We start from the raw sequence: 26,734 nt of genomic DNA, 5'->3' as shown, positions 1-26,734 counted from the left end.
AGAGAGAGAGAGATGGGGGATGGGCGATATTGGAGACAAGAAGCAGAGAGGAGGGGTGATGTTGTAAATCACACGACTGCATGATTATTATTATGTATACGCAGAAGGACACTGTCATGCAGCATCTCTCTCAGCGCTGACTCTGCAAAGCTCAGATTTTTCTTCGCGCAGTGAGGATGCAGGTGAACACATGAGCAAGGGCAGAGAGATACAGTGAGAAAATGCAACATCCGTCAAGACGTTGTTGTTCTACAGTGTATGCATGATGCTGGAGCAGCATGTGCTGTTGTCATTTGAACTACGTCTAAAGTGAGTGTAAATAGAGCAGCTGGAATGGCAGGCGCCGAGCTCTGACCAGATGTCAACACAATCCCATGCTGCACTGCTCACAGAATGGACTCCAACGGTGATGGCAAAGAGGAATGGACAGAGGAGCAATGGGAGAAATGGTATGAGGCTCTTTTACTCTTCAAGCTTGTGTTTTTAGTAGTAGAATATATGAAATGTTTCTGTGCTAGTGCATGTGTTTTGATGAGCTGCAGATGCAGCATCCATAGCACATAGTTGTTTTTGTTACATGGCAACAGTCTGTTATGCCAATGTTTATGCAATATTATTTTCAGTATTGCAATGGAATTCCTGTTCTTTGCCAATGGTTTGTTCATACACTGATCTTAATATAAATATGTATGTGCACAATTCTGTCTTCACCTGCTGTCTTTTTAACTAGTGCATCTTATAATACAGAGTCTATAAATTGCAATGTCAGACAGAAGACTTTTATTTTGAAAGGGCCTGAGAATGTGCATGTTGCACACGATGAGCTCTTTTATCTCATACAGAGACACGAGCTGTTCTTCTGTAATCATGTGTGTGCTGCATCTGAGGAGAGCTGTTACTAAAATAAGCGTGCATGTGTATGAATAAAATGCGGATGAACTACATCCATCATGGTGTCATTGTCAGGTGACCTGTGACGTTTGCCAAGTCACTGCTTCCTGCCATAAATGCATTCAGAAAATGTTCTCAAAATATACACTATAAAATAGTTTTTTAACATTTTGTTGTCTCATCCTTATGCTAACATGCTTTACTTATTTTTGCACACCAATCTACAATCCAAACCTTATGATGACAAAGAAAAACACAGATTTGTAATAAACTGATATATCACATTGGCATAACTTCCTCTAGTGGTGCTCACATAGTGTTTGCTTTCTATTTGCCAAATAAAAAGACATTTTAAATGCAGCAACTGAAACATTTTTCATTCAGTAGCTTAATACAGAGCAAGAATAACGTTTAACATAAGACGATTCTATTAAAACCCTTGTGAAACAGTAGTACCCTTCAGCATACATTTAAAATAAGTACTTATTTGGGAAGCAATACACTTTAAAAGAATATGAATGTAATGTTTTTGGACATTTAACTATACGATTATTGTAATTAAATGAAAATGTATTATAGTTTACATTTTATTTACGTGCAATTAAATTAAGAGTGATTTCTGACCCACTTAAGTCAGACTTAAGTACATCTTTATGTAAGTTCATTATTACTTAGACTGTACTTAAATGTCATATATATAATAAATAATGTCATGTATTTAAATATTTGCATATCACAGATTTGTAACGATGTTTCAATTTAATGCTTTATTGCTTTTAAAATATATTAACAAAGTCGTAATATTGAATAACACACTACAGTTAAAATGATAATTCTTTACATGTGATTTATTATGTTAGTCAACACATCAAAATAGCATAAGGTTATTAAAACAGGATGATTTAAAATGTACTTTAAATGATAACCTTTAATTAGATGTTATTACTTTTTAAAAGTTTACTTAAGTGTGTTAAACAGTCATAAAAGTGTCTCTCTTTAAGTCACTTAAGTGGACTTTAATTTAATAACGTTTTAAAATTATATTTCCTGGCACACAGGTTTTATTTTTTTTTCCCTTTTTTTTTTTTTTTTTTTTTTTGTACACTTTTAAGATTTGAAGTACACTACAAGTGCTCATTCAGTACAACAAAACGAACTTCTTTGATTTAAAAACGAAGAAACAGCTCACTAGCGCCCCCTTTATCAATAAATGCTTCGGTTCTTCTAGGTTGACCCAGGACATAGGTTTGGATGGGTTTGAAGATGAGGACCTGTCTGAAATCACAGAAATCGCTGATGAGTTTGTAATGAGGCCCAGGCGCAATGACTCTGACATCAAGGTGAGAAAAGATCTTGCTTAACATAGATCTTAGCATAGTGAGTATTACTGAGCATCATCTAACAAACACTGCAATCTCATCTTGCTGCTGTTATTAATATTTATTATTATTATTATTCATATTCCCAGAGAATATTTTGAATCTGAAAAAAAAAAAAAAAAAAAAAAAAAAAAACCTTGTTTACCAATTCTTTGTTCCGGAAGTGACAGGCCTGTGCAGTACGTCATCACACCTCTAGGTGGAGCCCAGCGAGTGACTCAGTCTCATTCATGAATGACGTCTAGTCAGACAATCAACAGAGTATTAAAGAAGAAAAGATTATGTCAGGAAACACATAATAAATGAAAACATAATGGAATGTAGGACCATATGTAAAATAGCTAAATTGTGTGATGGTGCATTTCAGATCGATTATATAAAAAATAATACCTTAATGGTTATTAGCTATATAACCCTGCCATGCAATGCATGTTTGTTAATTTATCCTTAAATAGTAGTTAAAAATACTAAAGTAACACATTATGTTATTTGCATTACTACTACAATTAAAATAACCTTATGCTTTTAATTACATGGAATGAGATGCAGGTCATTATTGTTTTCTCACTGTTCTCAAATGGAAGGTTTTTTTTTTTTTGTGGATTTGTCTGTCATTGTTTGTTTTTCCAGCTATAACTCTGCACAGACGACTGTTACAGGGTTTGGTTTCAGTAATATTATACTATTCTAAAGTCTCCTATGCTCACAAAGACAGTATTATTACATTACTACGATTTAAAGGAACAGTTTTCTATTTAAATGTAACTTAAAATTTAATTTATTCCTTGTGATGCAGAAATGCATACATTTATGACACTAAAGTTATGTTTTCCAGGCCATTGAAATGATGTCAGTTATTGGCAAGTTACACTAACATACGTAATTAACTGAAGAAATCAGTACATTATTATTTAGTTGTTTTCATAAATCCACTCCAGAGGATCTTACAGTTCGATCTAAATCTAAATCTGTACAAATCTGGCAAACTTGTGCACAGAGAGCAGGCCGAGCTCTAGTGTTAATGAGTCTCATTGTAATGCAGTGAGTAAACACCCATATGAATAGTCTTTGTACCAAACCCCTTCCCGTCTCTTGTTCTCTGAAAAAGCCCTAGTCTGATGTCATCTCCCCTCTCTTATTTTCTCATGCACTCTCTTCTGTGACTGACGGCCGATCTTTCCAATCCCTGCAGGATCATGTGATCCAGACACACAATAGTGGCCTGGAGAAGGTGGAGGCAGGCGCAGCGGGTCAGATCCAGGCAGAGACACATCCCTCACATCTCACTGATGCTGCTGATAGGAGCCAAAGAGTGGCTTGTCGACACGACGGCAAAGCGTCGATGGATTCTGCCGTTCCTGTCAGCATGGATGCCTACCGTCCCAAAAGACCCACCACTCTCAACTTATTCCCACAGGTGCCGCGGACTCAGGTAATGAGATAACAATATGAAACACTAGAAATACTGCAGGTGCGTTTTCTCTGATTTCTCAGTGCTTCCTAACATTTCAGAAAATAAAATAATTGACAGTGCATACTAAATATTATTGAGTGATATAATGGTGTTATACCATGTAAATGCAATAATGCTCATCGATCGAGCTAGCAAAAAGTCCTGAATCGGTCAACCTGGATTTAATGACTTACTTAATTTGCTCTTTTTAAAAAGTGCACTTGAAAAAAAGAGCACTTATTTTGTAAATAATATACTTTTAAAGAATACATGTAAGTGTATCTTATATTACCTACAAGTACAAGTTCAACTTTATGTCTTTTGAAGTACACTACAAGTGCACATTTGATACTAAGGATAAGGATGTTGTCATTTCTTGTTCGTAGAGAACTTAAAATGAGTTCAAATGATCTGTGAGTGACAGTATTTATCAAGAATCTGCTTATTAATGTTTTCTGTCTGGTCTGCATTTTATAACAGAGTACGTAACACCCATTTTGTGTAATAATAAACATATACACATAAGGCATGCAAAATTATTTAAAGTGTTGTGCTTCAAATGAAGGGCATTTCAAACTGTAAAATTGAACTACCCTAAATTTTTGAAAGAGTACTGAAAAATCATACTTAAATAAATGTCCTATTTTTTCCCACAAAATGTAGTCGTAACACATGCACAACACAATTTCTAAATTTAGGTTACAAACTGCAGTTTGCATTCCCTTTAATGGCTTTTGTTTGAAAGAAAATACAGGAAACATTAGCAGCGGTTTTGTTATATCTAGAACACAGTCCTGTATTGTAACTTGTTCATGGTTTGGGCCCCACTGCACAATAAAGTACGAGCGTGTCATTGTTATTCAGGGGCTTGATATTTGGTTGTCATTATGTGTTTGAATGAACGCTGTGAGTCGAGGCCAGTGCGAGCTGAAACGCTGAAAGAGACACGTTCGCCTCTCACACGTCGCTCCCAGAATTCATTCAGTGCAGAAATAAGGCCTGTTTTGACACCGCAGTCAAAGTTGCTTATTCTGTTACCCTGAGAAAATATGTGACTGCTTTAAGTGCAAAAACTGGCCAAGCTACCCAGGACGACCTTGACCCCTCGGGTCTGATCAAATAATGCATAAAGAAAAGATTTCTAATACTTCCGGTTAATTGAAGTTAGAGAGGATTGCATTGTGGGATACTGGACGCAGTGCATCTGGCTGTTCCCGAGGTTATTTATGCAGTTTGCATGCTCTATACTGCAGAAGCTCTATATTAGTATGCTATAGCCTGTCTGTTGCATCCCATCAACAGGACACTTTAAACAACAACTCGTTTGCGAAGAAGTACAGCTGGCAGCAGAAAATCTCCCAGACCTTGCCACCGCTTAAGTCAGGTGAGTAGAGCGATCACCGTTTATGTGTGAGTGCTTGTTAAGTCTTATTTGGGAAGTCTGCATGACTTGTGTTCTCTACTTAGAATCAGAAAAGAGTGCATATATTGGATATAACATACTTTAAAATAATATACTTAAGTGTGAATTGAATGTAAAGTTGGTAACACTTTATTTTAAGGTGTCCTTGTTACAGGTTACATATACTTGCTATTATAACAACAGCAAGTAACCCTAAGCTAAACCCTAGCCCTAAACCTAACCATATAGAAAGCACATGTAGTTTATTAGTATTACTCAGTACTTAAATGTATAATTACACTGTAACAAGGACACCTTAAAATGCAGTGTATTTTAATTGCACAGTAATTACAATTAAATGAAAATGTACTGTAGTTTACATATATAATAAAACAAGATGGTTTTTTACCCACTTAAGTAAGACTTAAGTACATCTTCATATGTAATTTCACATATAATAAAAGCAAGAGTGTTTTTTTTACCCACTTAAGTAGGACTTAAGCACATCTTCATATGTAATTTCACATATAATAGAAGCAAGAGTGTTTTTTTACCCACTTAAGTAGGACTTAAGCACATCTTCATATGTAATTTCACATATAATAAAAGCAAGAGTGTTTTTTTACCCACTTAAGTAGGACTTAAGCACATCTTCATATGTAATTTCACATATAATAAAAGCAAGAATGTTTTTTTTACCCACTTAAGTAGGACTTAAGCACATCTTCATATGTAATTTCACATATAATAAAAGCAAGAGTGTTTTTTTACCCACTTAAGTAGGACTTAAGCACATCTTCATATGTAATTTCACATATAATAAAAGCAAGAGTGTTTTTTTTACCCACTTAAGTAGGACTTAAGCACATCTTCATATGTAATTTCACATATAATAAAAGCAAGAATGTTTTTTTACCCACTTAAGTAGGACTTAAGTACATCTTCATATATAATTTCACATATAATAAAAGCAAGAGTGTTTTTTACCCACTTAAGTAGGACTTAAGTACATCTTTATATGTAATTTCACATATAATAAAAGCAAGATTGTTTTGTTTACCCACTTAAGTAGGACTTAAGTACATCTTCATATGTAATTTCACGATTCTATTGTCTTTTGAAATATGGCTTAAGTACTGCTGAATGTATGTTCATGGTAAAGGTACACAACCATATACTTAATTGTTACAATATGCAATTAATTTAAATATAACTGTAATTATACAGATTTGCAATTTTAGTATATTTAAAATACATTACATGCCAAATAAAATAACACACTACATTTAAAATATAATCAAGTACTTTACATGTGCTTAGTATGTTAGACAACAGATCAAAATAATTATTATTTAAAGCACAACAAAAGATTGTATAAACATCCATTTTAGACATACTTACATAAACATTTCACTTGACAGTGAACTCTTTTAAAGGGAAACAGTCATGAAAGTGGAGTCCTTTAAAGTCACTTAAGTGACCTTTTATTTCATTGACATGATTTTATCTGCAATTATGTTACAATTTGAATGAGATATTTTCATAATTTCACAATCAGTATGATTAAGTGCATTTTTGGTACAACGTGAATACTTTGTTGTTGCATTTATTTTGTCAGATTTGTAGATTAGCAGCTAACTGACCATGTGCCAAACTTTGCTTGCTCTGTTGTCTCAATGACAAAAGGCCAGTCATGTTTTGCTGCCAACTGCGCTCATGTGAATTTGATTTAGTCGAGTCATCTACAAAAACACGTTTGCATGCGCAGTCAAGCCAAACAATGGGTTTCAAAGAACAAAACAAACCATTTTAGTTTTATTACTCTACGTTACTATATGTCATTCCCACTGATCTCAAAACTTCATTTTTACAGAATAACTCGAATGCACTGCCATATTTATGTTATGTTTGTGTTTGTGTGAGTGGATTGACTTGTCTATCAATTCACTTCTTGGTGCATGATCCTTCTGTAACCAGGTGAGCTGGCGCCTTCTCGTGAACACACGTGTCTGAGCGACGAGGAGAAGCACCAGCCGGGACAGAGTCGGACTCAAATGAAAGACTGCGGCACCTCGACCGACAAACCCAACAGTTGCCCCTCCAAACACACTCAAGCTCCTGCTCCACCTTACAAAGCCAGAGACGTGCACAGAGAAGCGGGCCACTGCGAGCGCATCCGTTATCACACAGACGTCCGGCTTGAGCCTACAGAGGAGATCTTTCTGATACCCATACAGCGCTGCACTGAGGCTCCGGAGCAGGAGATAACACCAGCGCTCTCCCAAGTGATCGCAGACAGCTCTGACAACGAAGCTCCCCCTCCGTACAGCGAACAGGATCTGCAGCCGCCGTCCTATTCCTCCTGTGTGGAGGCTTTGGCTGCTGTGGAGCCTGACAGTGAAGAAGAAGAAGCAGCTGGAGCTGAAGATCTGTGTTACAGAGACTGCGGCGCTGGAGAGGGTTTGTCGGGAACGCTGCAGACTTCCATGAGCAACTCGGACGCCAGCGGACTTTCGTACGATTCGGTCAAATACACGCTGGTGGTGGACGAACACGATCAGCTGGAGCTCGTCAGCTTGAAAGAGTGTTATCACGGATACAGTGATGACAGTGACTCGGCCACCGTCTACGATAACTGTGTCTCCTCTCCATACGAGTCGGCTCTTGAGAAAGAGGATGAGGAGGATGAAGGAAGACAAAGCGGGATCAAACAGAGTCTGTCAGAGGACTCCACACCTGAAGCCGACATGCAGTTTTCTCGGAAATTCCTTAATGTTTTCATGAACGGCTGCTCACGCTCCTCCAGTAAGTGACATGTTATATACTTTTATCATGTGTACACTACCAGTCAAAAGTTTAGAATAATTACGTTTATGTGTGTGTGTGTTTGAAATAAGACTCTTCTGCTCACCAGGGCTGCATTTATTTAAACAAAAATACAGTAAAAATGTGAAATATTATTACAATTTCAAATAGCTGATTTCTAAGTGAAAATCTGTCCAGATGTAATTTATTCCTGTGATGCACTGCTGAATTTTCTGCATCATTAGTACCTAGTGTCACATGATCTTCAGAAATCATTCTGGGTAACTTGTAATACATGTAACATATTTAACAAGGACACTTTAAAATTAAGTGTTACCAGAATCATTATTAATATTTGAGCACCAATAATAATTAATAATACTTGAGCAGCAAATCAGCATATTACAAATATTTCTGAAGATCATGTGACACTGAAGACTGGAGGAATGGAACATAGAAGTCTATTTTAAATTGTAATAATATATTACAAAGTAATATTTTTACTGTATTTTTGATGAAATAAATGCAGCCCTGGTGAACACAGGAGACTTCTTTCAAAAACTTGATTATTCCAAACTCTGTGTTTTCGATGAAATCTCTAGATACTAAACTCTTTACTGCATTTGGAAAGGTTTTCTGCATGTTCTGCTGACGCTGAATGGTGATGAATGTGCATGATTGTTCCAGAAGAGCAGTGCTCTGGTTGCAGTCGTGATGTGACGTGGAAGATCACAGTTTGTTTTAGTAGTCCCTGGATTTACTGGATGTCAGGAGCGTTTTGAATCAAGGGGCCACTGCCTTCCCCAAAATAATCTACAGTACAAAAACTAAACAAGAAGTATATGAGCTCTAAATAGTGATTTTTTTTTAAATCAATTTAATCCTTTACCATCTTTGGGTATTAACAGCTGCTTTGAATCTCATTCAGTTACTGTTACACACCCTCTTAAAATTCATTAGTTGTCTATCGACCCCCAGGACCACTGGGTAACTGTTTGGATGAATTAGAGGACTTCCTGAGGATGATACTCCCCTAGTTATGTTTGGAGATTTCAACATCCACAAAGATGAATCTCGAGCTGCTGAAATCCGTTTGATTTCTTCCTAAATTCCGTTTTTTTTTTTTTTTTTTCTGAATTCCATTATTTTCTGTTTGAATTTTTCTAGATTCTTTTTTTTTCATTCCTTTTTAATAGTTAAATTAAAGTTTATTAATCAAAAAGCAAGTCTAATGAATTACAACCATGACACTTATACATGTTCACATCAATTTAATAAAAGTTCATTATTAAAATGTCAGTAATTATGGGTAAGAGTAGAGGATATGGCCATAGTTAGCATGCACTGCATTAATCGTCTGAAACGCACTGTTTGCTGATGTCTTTAGGTACAGAATCCTTTGGCTTGTTTTCCTGCATAATTAACGGAGAAGAGAGAGAACAGACGCACAGAGCTGTCTACAGGTAAAGCAGACTGAAACACACCTGTTACTGTTAAATGCATTAATATATTTAAATGAACTTGTCCCGAATGAATCAACAGCCTGTAAGTTCACATGCTATAAGAAATAAATATACTTAAAGATACATAGATATAGGGGGAATGTCTGATCAGTGATCATAAGTTAAATTTACCTTATGTTTATATGATTTTAATGATGTCACTCCTTTTAATATGATGTCTAAAAGACCAAACCATTAGTTTTTAAAGGTGGAAATGTTCTAAGTGTGCAGTGTTAATGCAAACATGTTTATTGTCTTGGTGAGTGGTACGTCACTGGGACACAGACGAGACACAGATCTCACCGTCACAGATGAAACCAGATAGACAAGCGAATTGTTTTGGGCAGGTTTGTCCCTCGTCATGATGACGAGCTGGAGCTGGAGGTCAACGACCCTCTGCTGGTGGAGCTGCAGGACGAGGATCACTGGTACGAGGGCTACAACATGAGAAGCGGCGCACGCGGCATCTTTCCCGCTTATTACGCCTCTGAGGTCTTCAAGGAGCAAGAGCTCACTTCAAACGGTAAGAGCTGGAGATTCAGATGAAATGATTTGACTTTGTAAAACAATGGAGTTTCTCAGATGACAATAACGACAGTATTGTCTTCTTTAGAGTTGCATTATGAGTTTGGCTCATAACGAATGCAACATTTACACTGTTATTGAACTAAACTGAAACAACATTAATGGACTAACCTTTTATATTTTTAGAGCTGCTTTACGGCTGAAGTTGTATTGATTCCATAACGTAGAAGCAAATGTGTCTTGGCTTTGATAACTTAAATCCTGTTTGAGTGGTCTTTATGTCTTTTTCTCATTAGTGAAAAGTACTGAATGGATGGAGAAATATAGCATGAAATTTCTCGGCTCGGTTCAAGTGCTGAATCACAAAGGCAATGATGTTTTGTGTGCAGCTATGCAAAAGGTTTGTTGAAGATTTACATTACATTTCACTGTAAGTAAAATAATAATAATAATAATAATAATAATTCTTGCATTTTTATGCGAAACTTGCATGCAGCTGGCAAACTTTTATTCTTTGTTTAAAATTTTAATTACATGTACACACACAAAAATAATAATATTTAGGTTTAAATTAAAGGTTTATAAATTTGAGTTGCATATTACATTTCCATCCATTTATATTTAACGGTTTTAACATACTGTAATCAGACTGAATGTGATGCATATTTAAACAGATCAGATTTCTGTACTCGTGTTAATAAAATGAATGTGTTTTAATATTAAAATTAGGTTTGTATGTGTCATCAATAAATATCATCAATAAATCCGATTTCTCATATGATCACATGATCTCATGCATTTTAATATTGCTCATAATTTTAACCATGTCCTTACCCTTTAACAGGTTTATGCTGATTCTAAACTATTTGAATAAATATGATCTTAAATAAAATTCTAAATTATTTCAAAATGCAAAAATTGCTGTTTAAGTAAAACAAAGAAATTATTAATAATAAATCCGGCCATTATGTTTTGTTCTCGTTGTTTTAGTACTGAAATTGTAACTATTTATGCCTGACTGACAAATATGCATCACATTAGGTTTATTCATTTGTTTAGATGGGCGCACATTTAAGCTGTGATTCAAATACACAAATCTTGATCATAGAGCAAGTGATGGTCTTCATCTATCCTTGATTAGACTGATATCGGTTGTTTATGATTGAGTTCAGATTGCGATGAACAGGAGACTGACTGTACTGTACAATCCTCCCTCGTCCTGTGTCCTGGAGATCAACGTGAAGGGACTGAAACTCACGGTGCAGGATGATTTCAGCATGGTAAAAGCCATCTCCTGCATTAACAATGTTTGTTTTCTGATCGCCTTCAAACATGGCTCTGCATCGAGCATCTCCTCTCCATGCTGTATTTACATTTTAAAGACTTGCAACTTGAAAATTAAGAATTTCAAGCAAGGAATGAAGAATAATACTGTTGGTTATTTGTCGAATATTTAGCTGAATAATGAAATCTACAAACATGACATATTAACTCGTCTAGAAAATAAATAACCTTTAAAACTAGTTAAAAAAGTTTGTCAAAACAAACTTTATGTTGGCTTGAAAAAAGCCTAGCCTTAAAGTTTAAAGCAGTTGTAAAAGCAGTTGTAAAGTCTGCAGTTTGAAAATTTAGATAGATTAGATAACATGTTTATAGCATGATTAGCATGTTTTTAGCATGATCAGCCTGTTGCTAGCATGTTACTGGCATGATAAGCAAGTTACTAGCATGTCGCTAGGATGATTAATATGCTACTAACATGTTAACATGATTAACAAGAGACTAGCATGTTTCTAACATGAATAACAAGTTACTAGCATGTCGCTAGCATGTTTTTAGCCTGATTAGCATTTTGCTAGCATGATTAACATGCTACTAACATGATTAACAAATAACTAGCATGTCACTAGCATGATTAACATGTTACTAACATTGTTAACATGGTTAACATGTAACTATCATGTCGGTAGCATGTTTTTAGCGTGATTAACATTTTGCTAGCATGATTGCATGTTTCTAGCATGATTAGCAAGTTACTAGAATGTCGCTAGCATAATTAATATGCTACTAAAATGTTGCTAACATGATTAACAAGTGGCTAGCATGTCGCTAGCATGTTTTAGCTGATTAACATTTTGCTAGCATGATTAGCATGCTACTAACATTATTATCACATGCCTAGCATGTCACTAGCATGATTAGCATTTTGCTAACATGTAGCTAGTATGTTTCTTGCATGATTAACATTTTGCTAGCAAGATTAGCATACTACTAACATGTTGCTAACATGATTGACAAGTGACTAGCATGTTTCTAGCATTGATAACAAATTAGTAACATATAATATACTAGTATAAGCATGTTAATAATAACTTTTAAAAATGTTCAGAATGTATCCAGTAATCATGAAAAACTAGAAAAGTGGGAATCGGTAGTTTATTGTTGTAAACGTGTGGGAACCCTGGAGGTGCAGGTGTTTGTGGACTCTAATTGTGTTATAAATATATGTTTCCACAGAGCAGCCAATACAGTCACTTCTTCCACTTAAAAAATGTCTCATTCTGTGGCTACCATCCCAGAAACAAGAAGTAAGTCGAGCGTTTACTGGCAACCTTTCCATTTTCAGTGACGATGATGATGGTTATTATTATTATTCATTCACATATACACCACATTTCAAAGGTTTCGGGTCAGTAAGGTTGTTTTTAGAAAGAAAATTTATCACGGTTTCCATAAAAATATTCATCAGCAAGACTGTTTTCATCATTGATCATGATCAGAATTGTTTTTTTTTATTAGCAAATCAGTATATTAGAATGATTTCTGAAGATCATGTGAAACTGAAGACTGGAGTAATGATGCTGAAAATACATCTCTGCACAGGTATTTTGGCTTCATCACCAAACACCCAGCTGATGAGAGGTTCGCCTGTCATGTCTTTGTGTCGGAGAGCTCCACTAAACCGCTCGCAGAGTCCGTCAGGTCAGTCCGAGTCTCATGTTGGCTTGACAAAGATGATGCTGGTCTGTTACTTCAGCTGCTGCTTCTTCTTCCGAGACTAAATTTACTTGAGTTTTCAAGCTACAACCGATCATTTAACAAACAATCAAAACTACTGAAAAGTCCCATAGACTTTAACTGAGGGGGTCACAAATTTCGTACAATAACACATAGGCCTACAGAGTTTATTTTAAAACATGCTTTCAGTGTTGCAACATGCTAAATCATGTTAGCAACATGCCAAAAACATGCTAGCAATGTGTGAATTAATGTTAACACCATGTTAAACTATGCAAGTAATGTTAAAACGTTAGGAACATGGTAAATCATGCTAGCATTGTGTGAAATCATGCAAGCCACATGCTAATTTTTTTTTTTTAAATCAGGCTCGCAACATGTTAAAACATGCTAGCAATGTGTAATATCATGTTAACAACATGTTAAAATGTTAGCAATGTGTGAAATCATTCAAGCAACATTAAACTATGTTAGCAGTATGTTAAAACATGCTAAATCATGCTAGCAACATGCTTAATCATGCTCACAACATGTGAAATCATACTAGCAACATGTTAGAACATGCTATCAACATACAAAACTATGCTAGCAACATGCTATAACATGTTCAATCATGCTAGCAACAGGTTAAAACAAGCTAGCAACATAATAAACAACATGTTAAATCTTGTTAACAGTGTTAAATCTTAATTTTAAAATGCTAAATCATATGCTAGGAGCGTTAAAACATGCTAGAAATGTGTTGAAACGTCAAATCATGCTAGCAATATGTCAAAATATGGCGTCAATGTTTTAAATCCTGCTAACACCTGCTAAAATCGTGCTTGCAATGTGTTAAACTGTTAGCAACATGTTAAAACAAGCTAGAGACATTTTAAACACGTCACATCTTGCAAGTGATATGCTAATACATACTACCAATGTGCTAAAACATATTAGCAACTTGTTTATATGTTAAGGCAACGTTTTAATAGCATTTTATTGAGTGAATAGCATTTTTTTAACTATTTTTTAAGTTATTTTCCAAGGCTTTGTCAAGCCAACATTAATGTTTGTTTACAAACTTCATTTGAATGAAGTTACACTTATTAGTGTATTCTCTGTCTTCTTTAACAGGAAAGCTTTCCATTTGTACTATAAAGAGTTTGTGGAGGTCTCGTGTCCAACGGAAGACATCTACCTGGAATAATAACTACAACACAGCAGTGTATATTACCACTACGCTACATGAATATATGAGAAAAAATAATATCAAAGACTAATATATCTGACAAATGAAATGAAGAGTGACTGACTGAGGCTTGTAACGTGATGCACATGACCTGATTTTGTGTTGCATTTCACCAGACTGATGCACAGAAGAAGAAATGTACAGTATAAAATGCTAAAATTATTTTCCAGATATTGAGGATTTTGGATGCTTTGGATGAGGCTTTCATCCGTTTCGCTGCTCTTGCTGCTGCGCGTCAGGCTTTATACAGGATATTTTTTATTGCACAAAACCATGCATTCTCATAAAATATTAGTAAAACTTATTAACGGTGACCAGTTTAATGAGACGAACGAATCTGTTATCCCAGCTGCTTGTGATGATGTCTTGTTGTCTGTAGCGTTTTACAGGTGTACCAGCAAAATTCACTCCTAAAACCTTCCTGTAAAGTGAACTCCTTCAGTATTATTCATTTGAAACTGTAAAATAGGACTCCTTTGTTATCAGTTCCTCACCAAATGAAAGCCAGATCTATAAATAGCTATCAAAGAAATTTGATCATATTAATAGAAGTCATTGACAGCTGAATCAGAAGATGTTTTAAGACCTTCAGGACTTTTTGGATCACGACATTCCCTCTTATAAGTGCAATGGTAATGGATAACACAATAATAATAATAATAATAATAATAATAATAATAATAATAATAAATATCAGTGCCATGGAGTTCCTGTAAAAGACTTTGGAAGAGCTGCATTTGGCTTGGTTTTAATGAACTCCTGTGAAAGCAAGACCTTATTACATCCGTCTGAACAAATGATGTGCTTATTAAAGGCTTGTTCAAGGAACTCTTGTAGCTGACTTGTTTTATTCAGATACCAGTGCTTCTACAAACTAATTATATTTCAGTTAACAAACATTTCCACTTTCAAATGTCTGAGAGACATGATTATTCCTGGTTTAATATAAGCATAACATAAGCTCCACTGGTGGGCTCTGAAACATCCACAAAAGATAATAGACCAAAGTGGTTTTTAATTTTTTTTCTTGGATTATGCCTGTATCAACCTCATATTGACTAAAAACTACAGCAAACAAGCGTCCACACTCATTCACCTGACACACATTAAATACAAGACAATCAGACTCCGATTCAATCAAACGATCCCAGTCTGCTTTCAGGTTATTTACAGGTTTGACAGAATTCAACTGATGCTAAAAAGACAATTCTGAAGAAGATTATTGAAGATTATCTGAAAAAAAAAAAAAAAAAAAAAAAAAAAAAACCTTCAGGCCCCAAAATCTATGATTAATTAATGAAGACTTTTTGTAATGCAATTTCGGAATTTAAGACATGCCTTTTAAAGGGCTTTTAAAAGATTCATGGTATCTTGTTCATTGATTTTTACTGTCGTCATTCAACTAGAAGCCAATTTTATTATATTTACAATCATTCGGAATATAAATGATTTCTCCCGATCTATTTCTTCTTTGTGCGCAGAAGAACTGTCAACATTAGTATGTGAAAGTGCTTTTCAGGGTCAAGCGGATCCAGAAATATTTATTAGTCCATTAGCAGATGACACCACCTTATTTTTAAGAGATGCTTCCCAAATCCCAAACTATTCTCTGAAGCTTCGGGTCTTAATCTAAACACACAAACACAAATCTGAATTAATGTCATAAACCTGACTCCCAATAATGTTTCCCAATAATGCTCAAGGAATGCTTGTCTTATACAGAAATGTGAAATAACCGTGTCTTTTCTTTCTTTGGTTTTCTGCTTTCCCCTGAATTAAGACTTGATCATGTGACTATTCTTTATGACATAATGCATTTTAATGAATAAATGCCATGTGCACGCTTAATTAATTCCCTCTCAACCCTCTGCCGCTTATTGCTTTTACAGATCAAGGCCACAACTTTGTTTGTTTTCTGTCTAAAATTGCAGCACAACACCAGAGGGTTAAATTATTGTTTTTGATTGTATGTCGTTTAATGAAAATAAAATGAGTTCTGTCTGTAACTTCTGTGTTTCAATAAATAGACCGTTCTGAGCAGCTAAAAATAACTGGAAGCGAATGAAAGTGGAGAAGAAATTCACCGAATCACTGAAACAATCCTTGAGTTAATAAACAAAAGACAGTCCGATTCAAATCAAAGTATTAAACAGGAAGTCTATGCACACAAACCGGAGAAAGACACTGTTCTGTAATACATCAATGTTTTATTTTGGTGACACAGAAACTCCTGAAGTTCAACACCTCTGTAGATTCATTCTCACACCAGTGTTTGTTCCAGATGCGCAGAGGTAAGACTGGATAAACTTAATGCAGTCATAAATAATTGTAATAAATATCAAGTAAATGTACAACACATATTTCACTGCATTCAGCTTTTTGTGCGGATGTCTTTTCACAGACTTCACCTACTCTTCTCCAAAGAAGCAGCAAGAAAAAAAAAAAAAAAATCAAGGGACTATCTTTGATAGCAGCATGTTGACCATATCAAAAAAAAAAAAAAGAATATATAACACACACACACACACACACACACCCACAAAACCCGATTATAGTGCTGAAATGCTGATCTTTTCAGAGAAGTACATCTATGGTAGCATCAAGTGTGTTTGTAATGATGGCTGTACATTACAGAACTCGCAACGCAATTAAATGGTTCACCAGAAATGTCAAACCCCTAAAGATCAGGAAATCCCATGAAGAACATACGATTTAGATTTCAATTTCAAAACAGTAGTATCTTTGTAGACACAGAAAATGTGATTTAAAAATCAAATCAAAATGAAAATAGCTTTTTATAAACATTTTTCTCTTTGGGAGGGAGGGGGTTAAATACGGACGTTCCTAGAGGAAAAAAAAAAAAAACCCTAAAGCGATTTGTAAATGTTGGGTTCTCCAATGGAGATGTTCATGCACTAGTTTTGGGAGCAAAATCATCCCTCATAAGCAATACATCGTTGTTGACTGCAGCAGAGTCATTAAGAAATGAAGCTGGCAACCAAAACCATAAATTTAGCACCGCTCCAGTTAAATTTTTTTTTTTGCAGCAAAATTTTTTCCACTCAAAACCACTCGAAATGAATACAGTTCAGCGCTCTTTATATTACTATAGCTCGTTTCTGTACATGACTTACCTCAGTTACAGACCTGAACAGCAGATGTACCTTTAAGAATATAGACAGATATTTGTGCCATAAAGCGGTCTTGCCATTTATAGTTCAAATTCTTAGATATGCTCGATCACATGCGTACTTGTAGTTCCCTGTACCTGCAACAGTTCCTTGAAGTGTTGGAGTCTTTGAGAGCGTAAACCCTTTCAAGCCTCTAAACGGGTAAATCTCACAAACCCTGTCAAGAACACACTCTGGAGTAAAGAAAATCAAGCTTAATTTAAGACCATTGAGATTTTCTGGCATTACATTTCTGATGAGACTTATTTACACAACAATATCAGGCGTACTGCGGTAATGAGAAATAGAAAAAAGGAAAAATCCTAGGTGCTTTAGGTGCCAAAAAAAAATAAAAAATAAATAAAACAGGTGTATTGTGGTAATGATAATTTAAGAAAAAAAATTGTTTGTGCATTGTGGGTAATGAGAATTGAGGGAAAACAAAAAATGGGTGCATTAGGCTAATTGAGGGTAAATGCAATATACATAAATATAAATAAAATCAGGTGCATTATGGTAATGAGTGAAAATGCAAAAAAATAAAAAAATAAAATAAAAACACCAAATTTTTTTGTTGCATTGAGGTAATGAGAAAAAGAGGGAAAATACAAAAAAGGGGGCATTAGGGCAATGACAATTGGTGAATACAAAAAATAAAAATGTGTTGAAATAAAAATAATAAATACAGTGCATTGCGGTAATGACAATTTAATGAAAATGGCAAAAAAAAAAAATCTGTTGTGCATTAGGGTAATGAGAATTGAGGGAAAACAAAAAAAAAAATGGATACAAAAAAGGTGTTTTAAAGTAATGAGAATTGAAAGAAAATCCAAGAAAAGTCAAAACAATTCTGAGGTGCATTAGGGTAACAAAATAATGAAGGGGAAAAAAAATGCACTGCACAGAAAGGGTTAATTTTTGTGGGAAATGTTCTTGACTGGTTTCGTGAGATTCACCCCAAATGTGTATTAAAAGATGCAAGTATAACCTTGAGCCGCACGTTTTAGTCCTTTGCGAAGCTAAATTCGGCATCTCTGTAGATGAATGTGCGTCAACAATCACTGTCACTAATGGAGAGAAGGTGTTGAGGCACACAGGGAATGCAATGATGAAAGACTGATTAAATGAGAGGAAGAGCGAGCGAGAGACAGATAGAGAGAGAGAGAGAGAGATTAAATGTTTAAGCAGTAACAGTTCCATTTCTTTCAAATTTGTTGAAGAACAGCACATGTAGATCTTTATAAATCTGTGGATTACTCTTCAGCGCTGTCAAACCCGCCGCCCTCCGTCAAACACACACCAACGCTAGTCTCCGTGAATGCTAATCGGTCCGGGCTGATCAAATTCCTCCATGACTATTCTTGAAGAAGAAGAAGTGAGAGCTGATTAAGGTTGTGTGGTGACCGCCTCAGACGCGGCCGACGGGGATCAGAGAAATCAGGTTTAACCGCTGAGAGGATCCTCGCGGTAGTGGATAGCATAGCGCAGCTTCTCCAGCATCACGTCCAGCGAAGAGTACTGCGGCAGCTTGACCATGAACATGCAGGTCTCCACGCGAATGTAACGCAGATCTGCCGAGCCTGACACAGATGAAACACAAGAGTTTTCAAAACTATCTTCACATGACACTTTCTGCAGTCAGAACGTTTCCATTGCTATCAGCGTCAATTCACACAGTATTGCCAAAAAAAAAAAGAAATATATATATATACACATTATATCAAGTAACAATAAAAAAAATATTAAAATAAAGCTAAAAATACTGTATAAAAAGTGTATAAAAAAATAAAATAAAAAATATATAAATATATATATATATATATATATATATATATATATATATATATATATATTATTTTTTTCATAAATTGTATCTTTTTTTTTACTTTACAATTATGAGTTCTAAAAAGTATAGTTAATCAAAAAAATTTAATTCTTCCATCATTTAATCCAATTTACTCTTCACAAGTTTCTTTTGAAGAATCTTGGTTCGTAACAAAACTGGTGACAGTAGCTATTGACTTCCACAGCATTGTTTTCCCTACTATAGAAGTCAATGGCTACCATCACCAGTTTGGTTACCAAAGTTCTTCAAAATTCTTTCAATCAAACAAGACAAAGGTTTAGGAACAACTTGAGGCTGAGCAAATGCTGACCATTTTCATTTTTGGAGGAACTGTCCCTTGAATATCTTATGTTCAACCAAGGCTGCATTTATTTGATCAAAATACAGTGCTACTTTCTTCCATTTTAACGTATTTAAAAATGTTATTTATTATATGCACTATGATGGTTTGACACTCACCCACTGCCCCATCAGGGGGGGCGATCTTCATGGGGTAGGGGGGCACGTGAGCCGTGTCGGGGCCGCCGTCTTTACAGGGGCAGGTGAAGGGGATTCGCTCCTGGTTGCAGGCGAACTTGATGAACTTGCTGAGCTCCTCCTGCGTGAACATCTCGAGCGCGGCCCAGAAGAACTCAATGTGCTGGTCCGTCTCCATCAGTCCCACCTGATACATGGTGTGAGCCTGGGTCGACGGGATCAGGAGAACCGGTTCGGTTAGGAAACTAGTCAAAATAAACAGCTTCAGAGTGACACACAACTCCTTCGTGTGAGGGACGTGGATCATCCTTGTGAAATTTCACAAAAATGTCCTCTAAATGATCAACAAAAGAAAACTGATCACAGAATTAATGCAGGGAAGATGTTCGCTCAAAGTACCGACCGAATGGAACATTTGTGGAAAATCATGTTAATTGCAATTAAATGAAACTTAAATTTACATTAAATGCAATTAGCTGAACTTAAGAGTGCTTTTAACTAAAGCGATAGTTCACCTAAAAATTACAAATTTGGTTAGTAGGTAACATTTTTCTTCAGTCGAATAGTAAAGAAAGATTTTGGTAATTCAAGTCAATGGCTAAAAATAAAAATAAAAAGCTTATCATGTAATACACAATTTATACCGTTGACTTCTGATGATATATTGAAGTCTTATGAAGCGAAACAATCAGTCTGTGCAAGAAACTGAACATTATTTTTAATATTGTTACAAAAGGAAAAAAACAAGTAGTTTTTAAGTAGTTAAATATAAATATAGTATAAATATAAGTAATATACCGTCTACAGCCGCGAGAGGGCGCTCTATACTGCTCAAAGTGCTCCTGTAGCATACAGCGCCCTCTCATGGCTGTAGACGGTATACTACTTATATTTATACTATATTTATATTTAACTACTTAAAAACTACTTGTTTTTTTCCTCGTAATGAAGCAGTTTTGGACTGATGCGACTTATACTTAGGTGCGACTTATAGTCCGGAAAATACGGTAATAATGTATTAAATAATGTTCAGTTTCTTGCACAGACTGATCATTTTGCTTCATAAGACCTAAATATATCGTCGGGAGCCACAATGATTCATTTTTTGGATCACAAAGGAGTATGGTTTCAGCTAAAAATCGTCTTCACTGTTCTCTTACATCTTAGATGGCCCAAGGTTTGAGTAAATGAACAGGAAAGTTTCATTTTTGCGCGAATATGCACGTGCACTTCTTTTTCACGGGGGACGAGCAGCAAGTCAACAAAGATGAACGCAAGCTGTAAAATGTCAAGCTCTGAAAGGAAGCGTTCACTGTCTGACCTTGAGGAACTCCAGGTTGATGTCCGGCAGGCCGCAGGTGCGCAGCTCCACCTCAGCGGGGCTCAGTAAGGTCAGGAGCTGCAGGGGTATGATGGAGCCCAGCCCGGCGCGGACCGCCGACATACACTCCACATTCTGCAGCTCCCGCAGGCGCAGATCTCGCACCGCTCGCACATACACCTCCTTATTCTCCCAGCTGAACAAACACAAGTACATGCATCTCTTCACTTTACAACACATTCAAGAAGCAGCTCACATTTCTTTATTCGAGCATCCCTACCGAAGAAAATACTAAATCCATTTTTGAATCTAATATAAAGTAGAACCTCAGCTAATAATTCACCCAAAAACAGACTTCCGTAGTGGATACCGTCAAATGACATTATACAAATTATTGTAAAAAAAAAACATGATAAAAGATTATTAAAACTATTATTTATTTATTTTTTAAATTTGACATTATTTACTTTTAAAAGTGCGCTTAAATGTGGTAAACAGTCTTGAAAGTGTCTCTCTTTAGGTCACTTAAGTGCCCTCTTATTTAATTAATATAAAATTATCTGCAGTAATTTGAGAATAAAAACGGTTCTTTTTTGTTCGATTTCATAAACATTTTTGTTAACTTTTTTTTACGTTTTTGGTCATTTTTAGTCATTTGTTTTTAGTCATTTGTATACAGTTTCCATATTTATTTAAGTTTTTGTTATTTCAGTAAATCAAGTTAAAGTGTTGCCTTTTTATTTCAGTTCCCATTTACTTTATTTCAAGCAACATTTTTTTATGTTTTTAATTTTAGTTTACTATAATGCTATCGGACTATTGGATTTTTTCATCTTCTATCATCATTGAGGACTGAGTGAGTTTCATTCAACCAGAAAGATTTTTTCTGTCCTTTATTTTGATAAAATGATAAATGCTACAGGTGTTTTTTCCATGCACATGCTGTAATGATCTGTGGACTGCCTTTATTTTATCTAGACACTTTGGGATGCACTACAGTGTTTTGTGTTATTTTTAGTTGAGGAGCCCTCCCCTAAATTATTTTGTGATTTTGCCCTTTTAAAAAATTTCACTGGGACTGTTACACTATGGCTACCATCAGCTGACATTCTTCAAAACACCTTCTTTTGTGTTTAAAGAAGATATAAACTCATACAAGTTTGTTACAAATTGAGGGTAAGTAAATGATGACAGAAATGTGTATTTTTGGGTGAACCATCCCTTACCTGACGGTGATGTCACGTCCTCCATGGCACAGCTCTACTTCCTCTCCGGTCATGGTGATGTAGGTGAATGTGCAGCAGGGACGGCTCGGTGAATCCGGGCTCTCGCCCATGTGGCTCTGTGACGAGACTTCAGCACACAGCGCTTCCAGCTCCGCCTCATCGGCCAACTGTGAACAAGACAGGAGAACAAAACAACGGGAGCAGCATTAAAGCAGAAGGTGATGAAGAACACACTTAGCATATTTTTAAAAAGATGACTTAATATACTTAAGTGTGAACTGAATGTAATGCTTTCAGACATTTAATGTCAATTGCATAATTAATATAGTAAATGCAATTTGCTGAACTTTAGAGTGTTTTTGACCTACTTAAGTAGAAATTAAGTACATCTTTTTATGCAGTTCATAATTACTTTGATCGTCTTTGAAATATGATTTAAGTACTGCTGAATGTACTGACAGCATTTATGACAAACTAAAATACACTTTAAAGCTTTTCTATTGAATCTTATATTTTAAATGTAATAAATTACAACTTCATCATTACAAATATATTAACTTTACATGTAACACTGAATAACACACTACATTTAAAATTATAATCGAGTGCTTTACATGTGCTTTAATATGTTAATCAACACATCGGCATTAGTGTAACTGTTAAAAGACATAATAAAAAAATTATTAAAACAATTATTTACATTTTATTTTGACATTATTTACACTTTTTAAAAGTGTGCTTAAGTGTGTTAAACAGTCCTGAAAGTGTCTCTCTTTAAGTCACTTAAGTGCCCACTTCTTTCATTAATATTAAATTATCTGCAGTAATGAGATAAAAACAATAATATAATTTTTATCAGGTATTAAATTTTTCATATTTTTTTGTATTAAGTTTTATATTAATTTTTTTTTAATTTAGTTTTATTTTTTTGTCGTTTGTTTTTATATATATTATATACAAGTCTATACAGTTTCCATATTCATTTACATAGTTTTTGTTATTTCAGCTAATCACCAAAATAAAATTTTAATAAAACATTTTCAACAAGTGTATTAAAGTGATAAATGTAGAAATTATGATCCTGGAATGATGAAAGCAATAACTTGATTGACATTACATTTGCTCCAATAAAATAAAATAAAAAATCACATTTTGCTTCAAGAAAATGGAAGCTATTCGCAGTAAAATATTAATTATAGTTTACATTCTCAAACTTCTTGATGTAGTTGTATGTGAGCAGGTCGGCTTCTCGAAAATCAGACTCTGGGTCGAGTGCTTCCCCGACCAAACCCTTCCAGAAGGATCCGAGCAGATCCAGAGGCAGAGGCACATCCGCCCGGATGGCAATCCCCAGCAGCTGGCCGAAGAAGTTCAGCAGCTGCTCTTCTGCGTAAGTGATGGGGCACGGCGTCAGAATGAACTTCCCCTGCAACACACACACACACACACACGCGAGTCAAGCTGAGAGCATGTGCAATCATCCTGTAGCTCTTGAAGGAAGGAGGAAAAGTGCTGTGTAATCCAGCAGATCAAACATGCAGGTGCACCTTATTGCGATTTGCGGCAGCGCTGGGACACGGGAGGAGAAGAGAGAGCGCCGAACTCTGCAGCTCCTTACACACTTGCCACAAGAAATGCCTGAATGAGCCGCCTGAGAAACAAAACAGAAACGAACACTTGCTTCTCTAATCTTTTTGCAATATATGTATTTGTTTTCTTTGTATTTATTATACAATTAACAAAAGCAAAAAAGGCCTCGAACACTAGCTTGCTCTTTTCTTTTTCCATTCCATCTGTTTTCTTTTTATTTATTATATGATTATAAAAAATGTTTACTTTGCTCTGTGCACAACATTAAGCTAACTGAGACTTGTCAAAGCACTTGCATATCACTGCTCTCTTGTTGATTTTGATTGCTTCCATTGTCCTCCTTTGTATGTGGCTTGGGATAAAGACATCTGCTAAATGTAAATGTTAAATTGCATAACAAAATGACTAAAATGAAAACATAAATAGAAAGGCTATTTCAAAATGCCAATAAAACCTATATAAAAGACAGGAGGAATAATGCAATACAGTACATCACAGAAGGAGCAGCTGTTATGTTGGAAGTGTAGTGTTTGGTGCATGAAAGCGGTGTGTGACACTGACTGGTGCCGTGGACCTCCTCCCCGGTGAAGCGGATGTTAAACGCGTAGGTGGGGTCTCCTCCGCTGGCGATCCGCACACACAGCTGAGACGAGGGGACGCAGGACAGCTGACGCGCCGCCTGGCAGAAGTACGTGTTCTCTGCTGCACGCGTCTCACCTGCGGGACACACCGTAAGAGTGAGGAACTGATAGCACAGACCCTCGTCTGAGTAAGAGACACTTCACTGGTTTACCTCCCACTATCTCCAGCGGGTCGAGCGTGATCTCCGGCGCGGCGTGATCCGCTGTGCGCTGCACGCTTGCGTTCAACACCCGGTTCATAAAAGTCACTTTGGTGTCGTAAAAAATCAGTCCTACAAAAATTAGATCATGAGAAAAACACCCTTGTGAAAAAAAAGCGCTCTTAAATGCACTGAATGCACACCCTGTAGTGTACTTCAAATCTTTAAAAAAAACTACTTGCATATAATATTAATGACATAAAAGACACTTTCATGACTATGTTAACACAGTTAAGAACACTTTTTAATTAATAATGTCAAATTTAAAGTTTTACTCTGAAGTACACTTTAAATCATTATATTTTAATAATCTTTTGTCATGTTTTAAAGAGGTAGACTAATTTTAATGTGTCGACTAACATGAAAAAAGTTTAAAATGCTTGATCATAATTTTAAATGTATAGTTATTTGATAATACATTTAATCAAGTTAATATATTAAAATTTTTCAATGTTATATGTAATTACAAATACATGACCATACAAGTTTCAATAGAAACGACACTGAAGTATATTTTAGTTTATCATAAATGCCTGTCAGTACATTCAGCTTTGGCTTTACCATATTTTAAAGACAATATAATTAGGAAAATGTACTTAAGTCAAAACACTCTAAAGTTCAGCTAACTGCATTTAATATAAATATAACAAAACCTTCTGAACATGCAATGAAATGTCTGAAATCATTACATTCAGTTCACACTTAAGTGAAGTGTACTATTTCTGTAATAAATACTATTTTAAAAAGTTTACTTATTTTCATAAGGGAATATATTCACTTAATTTTCTTTTAATACTATACTGTGGTACATTAACATTTAACATTGACAAAGACGGTTCTCCAAAGCACTTCAATGAATAATATGATATCACCGTGGTATTGGAGAACAAAAAATGCCACACAAGGACAAAACTTGGGAAACTTAATGGCCAAATAAAAAAGAGCTTTTAAATCATTACAATATACACAATGCTGCTTCATTTCATACTGCCAAGAAAATAATACAGATCACAAATATTCAATTAATTGAATATAATCTATATATTCCACAGCCAATCCAAAAAAACATGGTGCTTTTTAAGTATTCTTCTATCTAGCTACTAAAGAAACAGTCCTGACCAAGACCAGTGTCCCTGTACATGCGATGACTGACCTTTGGCCTCGCACAGAAGCGCTGCGATGCTGTTTTGATAGGTTTGTGTCAGCCTCAGCTCGACTAACGGCAGGAAGAAGCTCTCCAGCGTGCTGTTGAGCGACTGCAGCAGAGCAAACCGCAGACGCAAACTCTCCACAGGAACGCCTGTGTGATCAGAATGACGTGCACCGCACACTGGGGTTAAAAACTTGGTGCCTGTAAATCTCATAATTATGGAAGCCCGTTTCCGCCACTGAATAAATGATAAAATAAGGTAATTGTGACTTTTTCTCTCACAATTCTGACTTTTTCTCAGTATTCTGAGTTTATATCTTGCAATTCGGACTTACTTTTTTCCTCACAATTGCGAGTTCATATCTCGTAATTATGACTTTTTTTCCTCAGAATTGCAAGTTATAAAGTCAGAATTGCGAGATTTTAACTCTCGATACTGAGAAAAAATAAAAGCCGGAATTGCGAGACAAACTTACAATTGTGAGAAAAATAAAGCAGAGTTACAAGACAAAAAGAGTCACAATTGTTAGATGTAAACTTGCAATTGTGAGAAAAAAGAAATTCGGAATTGTGAAACAAACTCACAATTATGAGAAAAAGTCAGAAGTCAATTGTGAGTCAGAATTGTGCAAAAAAAAAAAAGAGTCAGAATTGCGAGATGTAAACTAGTAATTGCGATAAAAAAAAAGAGTCAGAATTGAGAGATGTAAACTTGCAATTGAGTGAAAAAAAAAGAGTCAGAATTGGAGATGTAAATTAGCAATTGCGAGAAAAAAAAAAAAAAGTCAGAATTGAGAGATGAAAACTTGCAATTGCGAGAAAAAAATAGAATCAGAATTGCAAGATGTAAACTTGCAACTGCAAGGAAAAAAAGTGTCAGAATTGCGAGATGTAAACTAGCAATTGC

The 26,734-nt window shown here is 35.4% G+C and overlaps 2 protein-coding genes across 11 annotated transcripts in view; one reads left to right on the top strand and one right to left on the bottom strand.

Moving 5' to 3' along the window:
- mapk8ip1b (mitogen-activated protein kinase 8 interacting protein 1b) lies at positions 1–15,488 on the top strand. Of its 2 annotated transcripts, none has more exons than XM_026215737.1 (12): positions 1–449; positions 2,120–2,231; positions 3,463–3,702; positions 5,026–5,107; positions 7,103–7,930; positions 9,318–9,393; positions 9,780–9,955; positions 10,254–10,357; positions 11,130–11,237; positions 12,475–12,545; positions 12,841–12,939; positions 14,092–15,488. In XM_026215737.1, the coding sequence occupies exons 1-12, from the start codon at positions 394–396 to the stop codon at positions 14,162–14,164; spliced, it is 2,025 nt and encodes a 674-aa protein (XP_026071522.1). In that variant the 5' UTR covers positions 1–393; the 3' UTR covers positions 14,165–15,488. The 2 variants fall into 2 exon arrangements, with proteins under 2 accessions (XP_026071522.1, XP_026071521.1); XM_026215736.1 differs by having other exon boundaries at positions 3,454–3,702.
- Positions 15,489–17,238: 1,750 nt separating this feature from the next.
- Positions 17,239–26,734, bottom strand: part of LOC113051732 (probable E3 ubiquitin-protein ligase HECTD4) — a 75,809-nt gene continuing 66,313 nt past the window's right edge. For 8 of the 9 annotated variants that reach the window (XM_026215726.1, XM_026215728.1, XM_026215730.1 and 5 more), the window contains exons 68-76: positions 25,831–25,977; positions 24,630–24,749; positions 24,398–24,553; positions 23,794–23,897; positions 23,451–23,672; positions 22,247–22,413; positions 21,021–21,216; positions 19,682–19,904; positions 17,239–18,956 (exon numbers count right to left, since the gene is read on the bottom strand). In XM_026215726.1, coding sequence (XP_026071511.1) covers positions 18,820–18,956; positions 19,682–19,904; positions 21,021–21,216; positions 22,247–22,413; positions 23,451–23,672; positions 23,794–23,897; positions 24,398–24,553; positions 24,630–24,749; positions 25,831–25,977 — 1,472 coding nt within the window. In that variant the 3' untranslated portion in view covers positions 17,239–18,819. The remainder of the gene's footprint in view (positions 18,957–19,681; positions 19,905–21,020; positions 21,217–22,246; positions 22,414–23,450; positions 23,673–23,793; positions 23,898–24,397; positions 24,554–24,629; positions 24,750–25,830; positions 25,978–26,734) is intronic. The other variant, XM_026215732.1, reaches the window with a different exon arrangement.

This window comes from Carassius auratus, chromosome 32, assembly GCF_003368295.1.
Source record: "Carassius auratus strain Wakin chromosome 32, ASM336829v1, whole genome shotgun sequence".
Taxonomy (NCBI): Eukaryota; Metazoa; Chordata; class Actinopteri; order Cypriniformes; family Cyprinidae; genus Carassius; species Carassius auratus.
Note: the sequence above shows the minus strand (reverse complement) of the source record. Positions and strands in the feature narration are given on the sequence as shown.

What these genes read in the sequence shown, in the direction of transcription:
- mapk8ip1b (XM_026215736.1), top strand. Translation starts at nt 394, where the DNA reads ATGGACTCCAACGGTGATGGCAAAGAGGAATGGACAGAGGAGCAATGG. An exon ending in GCAATGACTCTGACATCAAG is followed by an intron (nt 2,232 to 3,453) that starts GTGAGAAAAGAT and finishes CGATCTTTCCAA; the next exon opens with TCCCTGCAGGATCATGTGAT. An exon ending in TACCATCCCAGAAACAAGAA is followed by an intron (nt 12,546 to 12,840) that starts GTAAGTCGAGCG and finishes ATCTCTGCACAG; the next exon opens with GTATTTTGGCTTCATCACCA.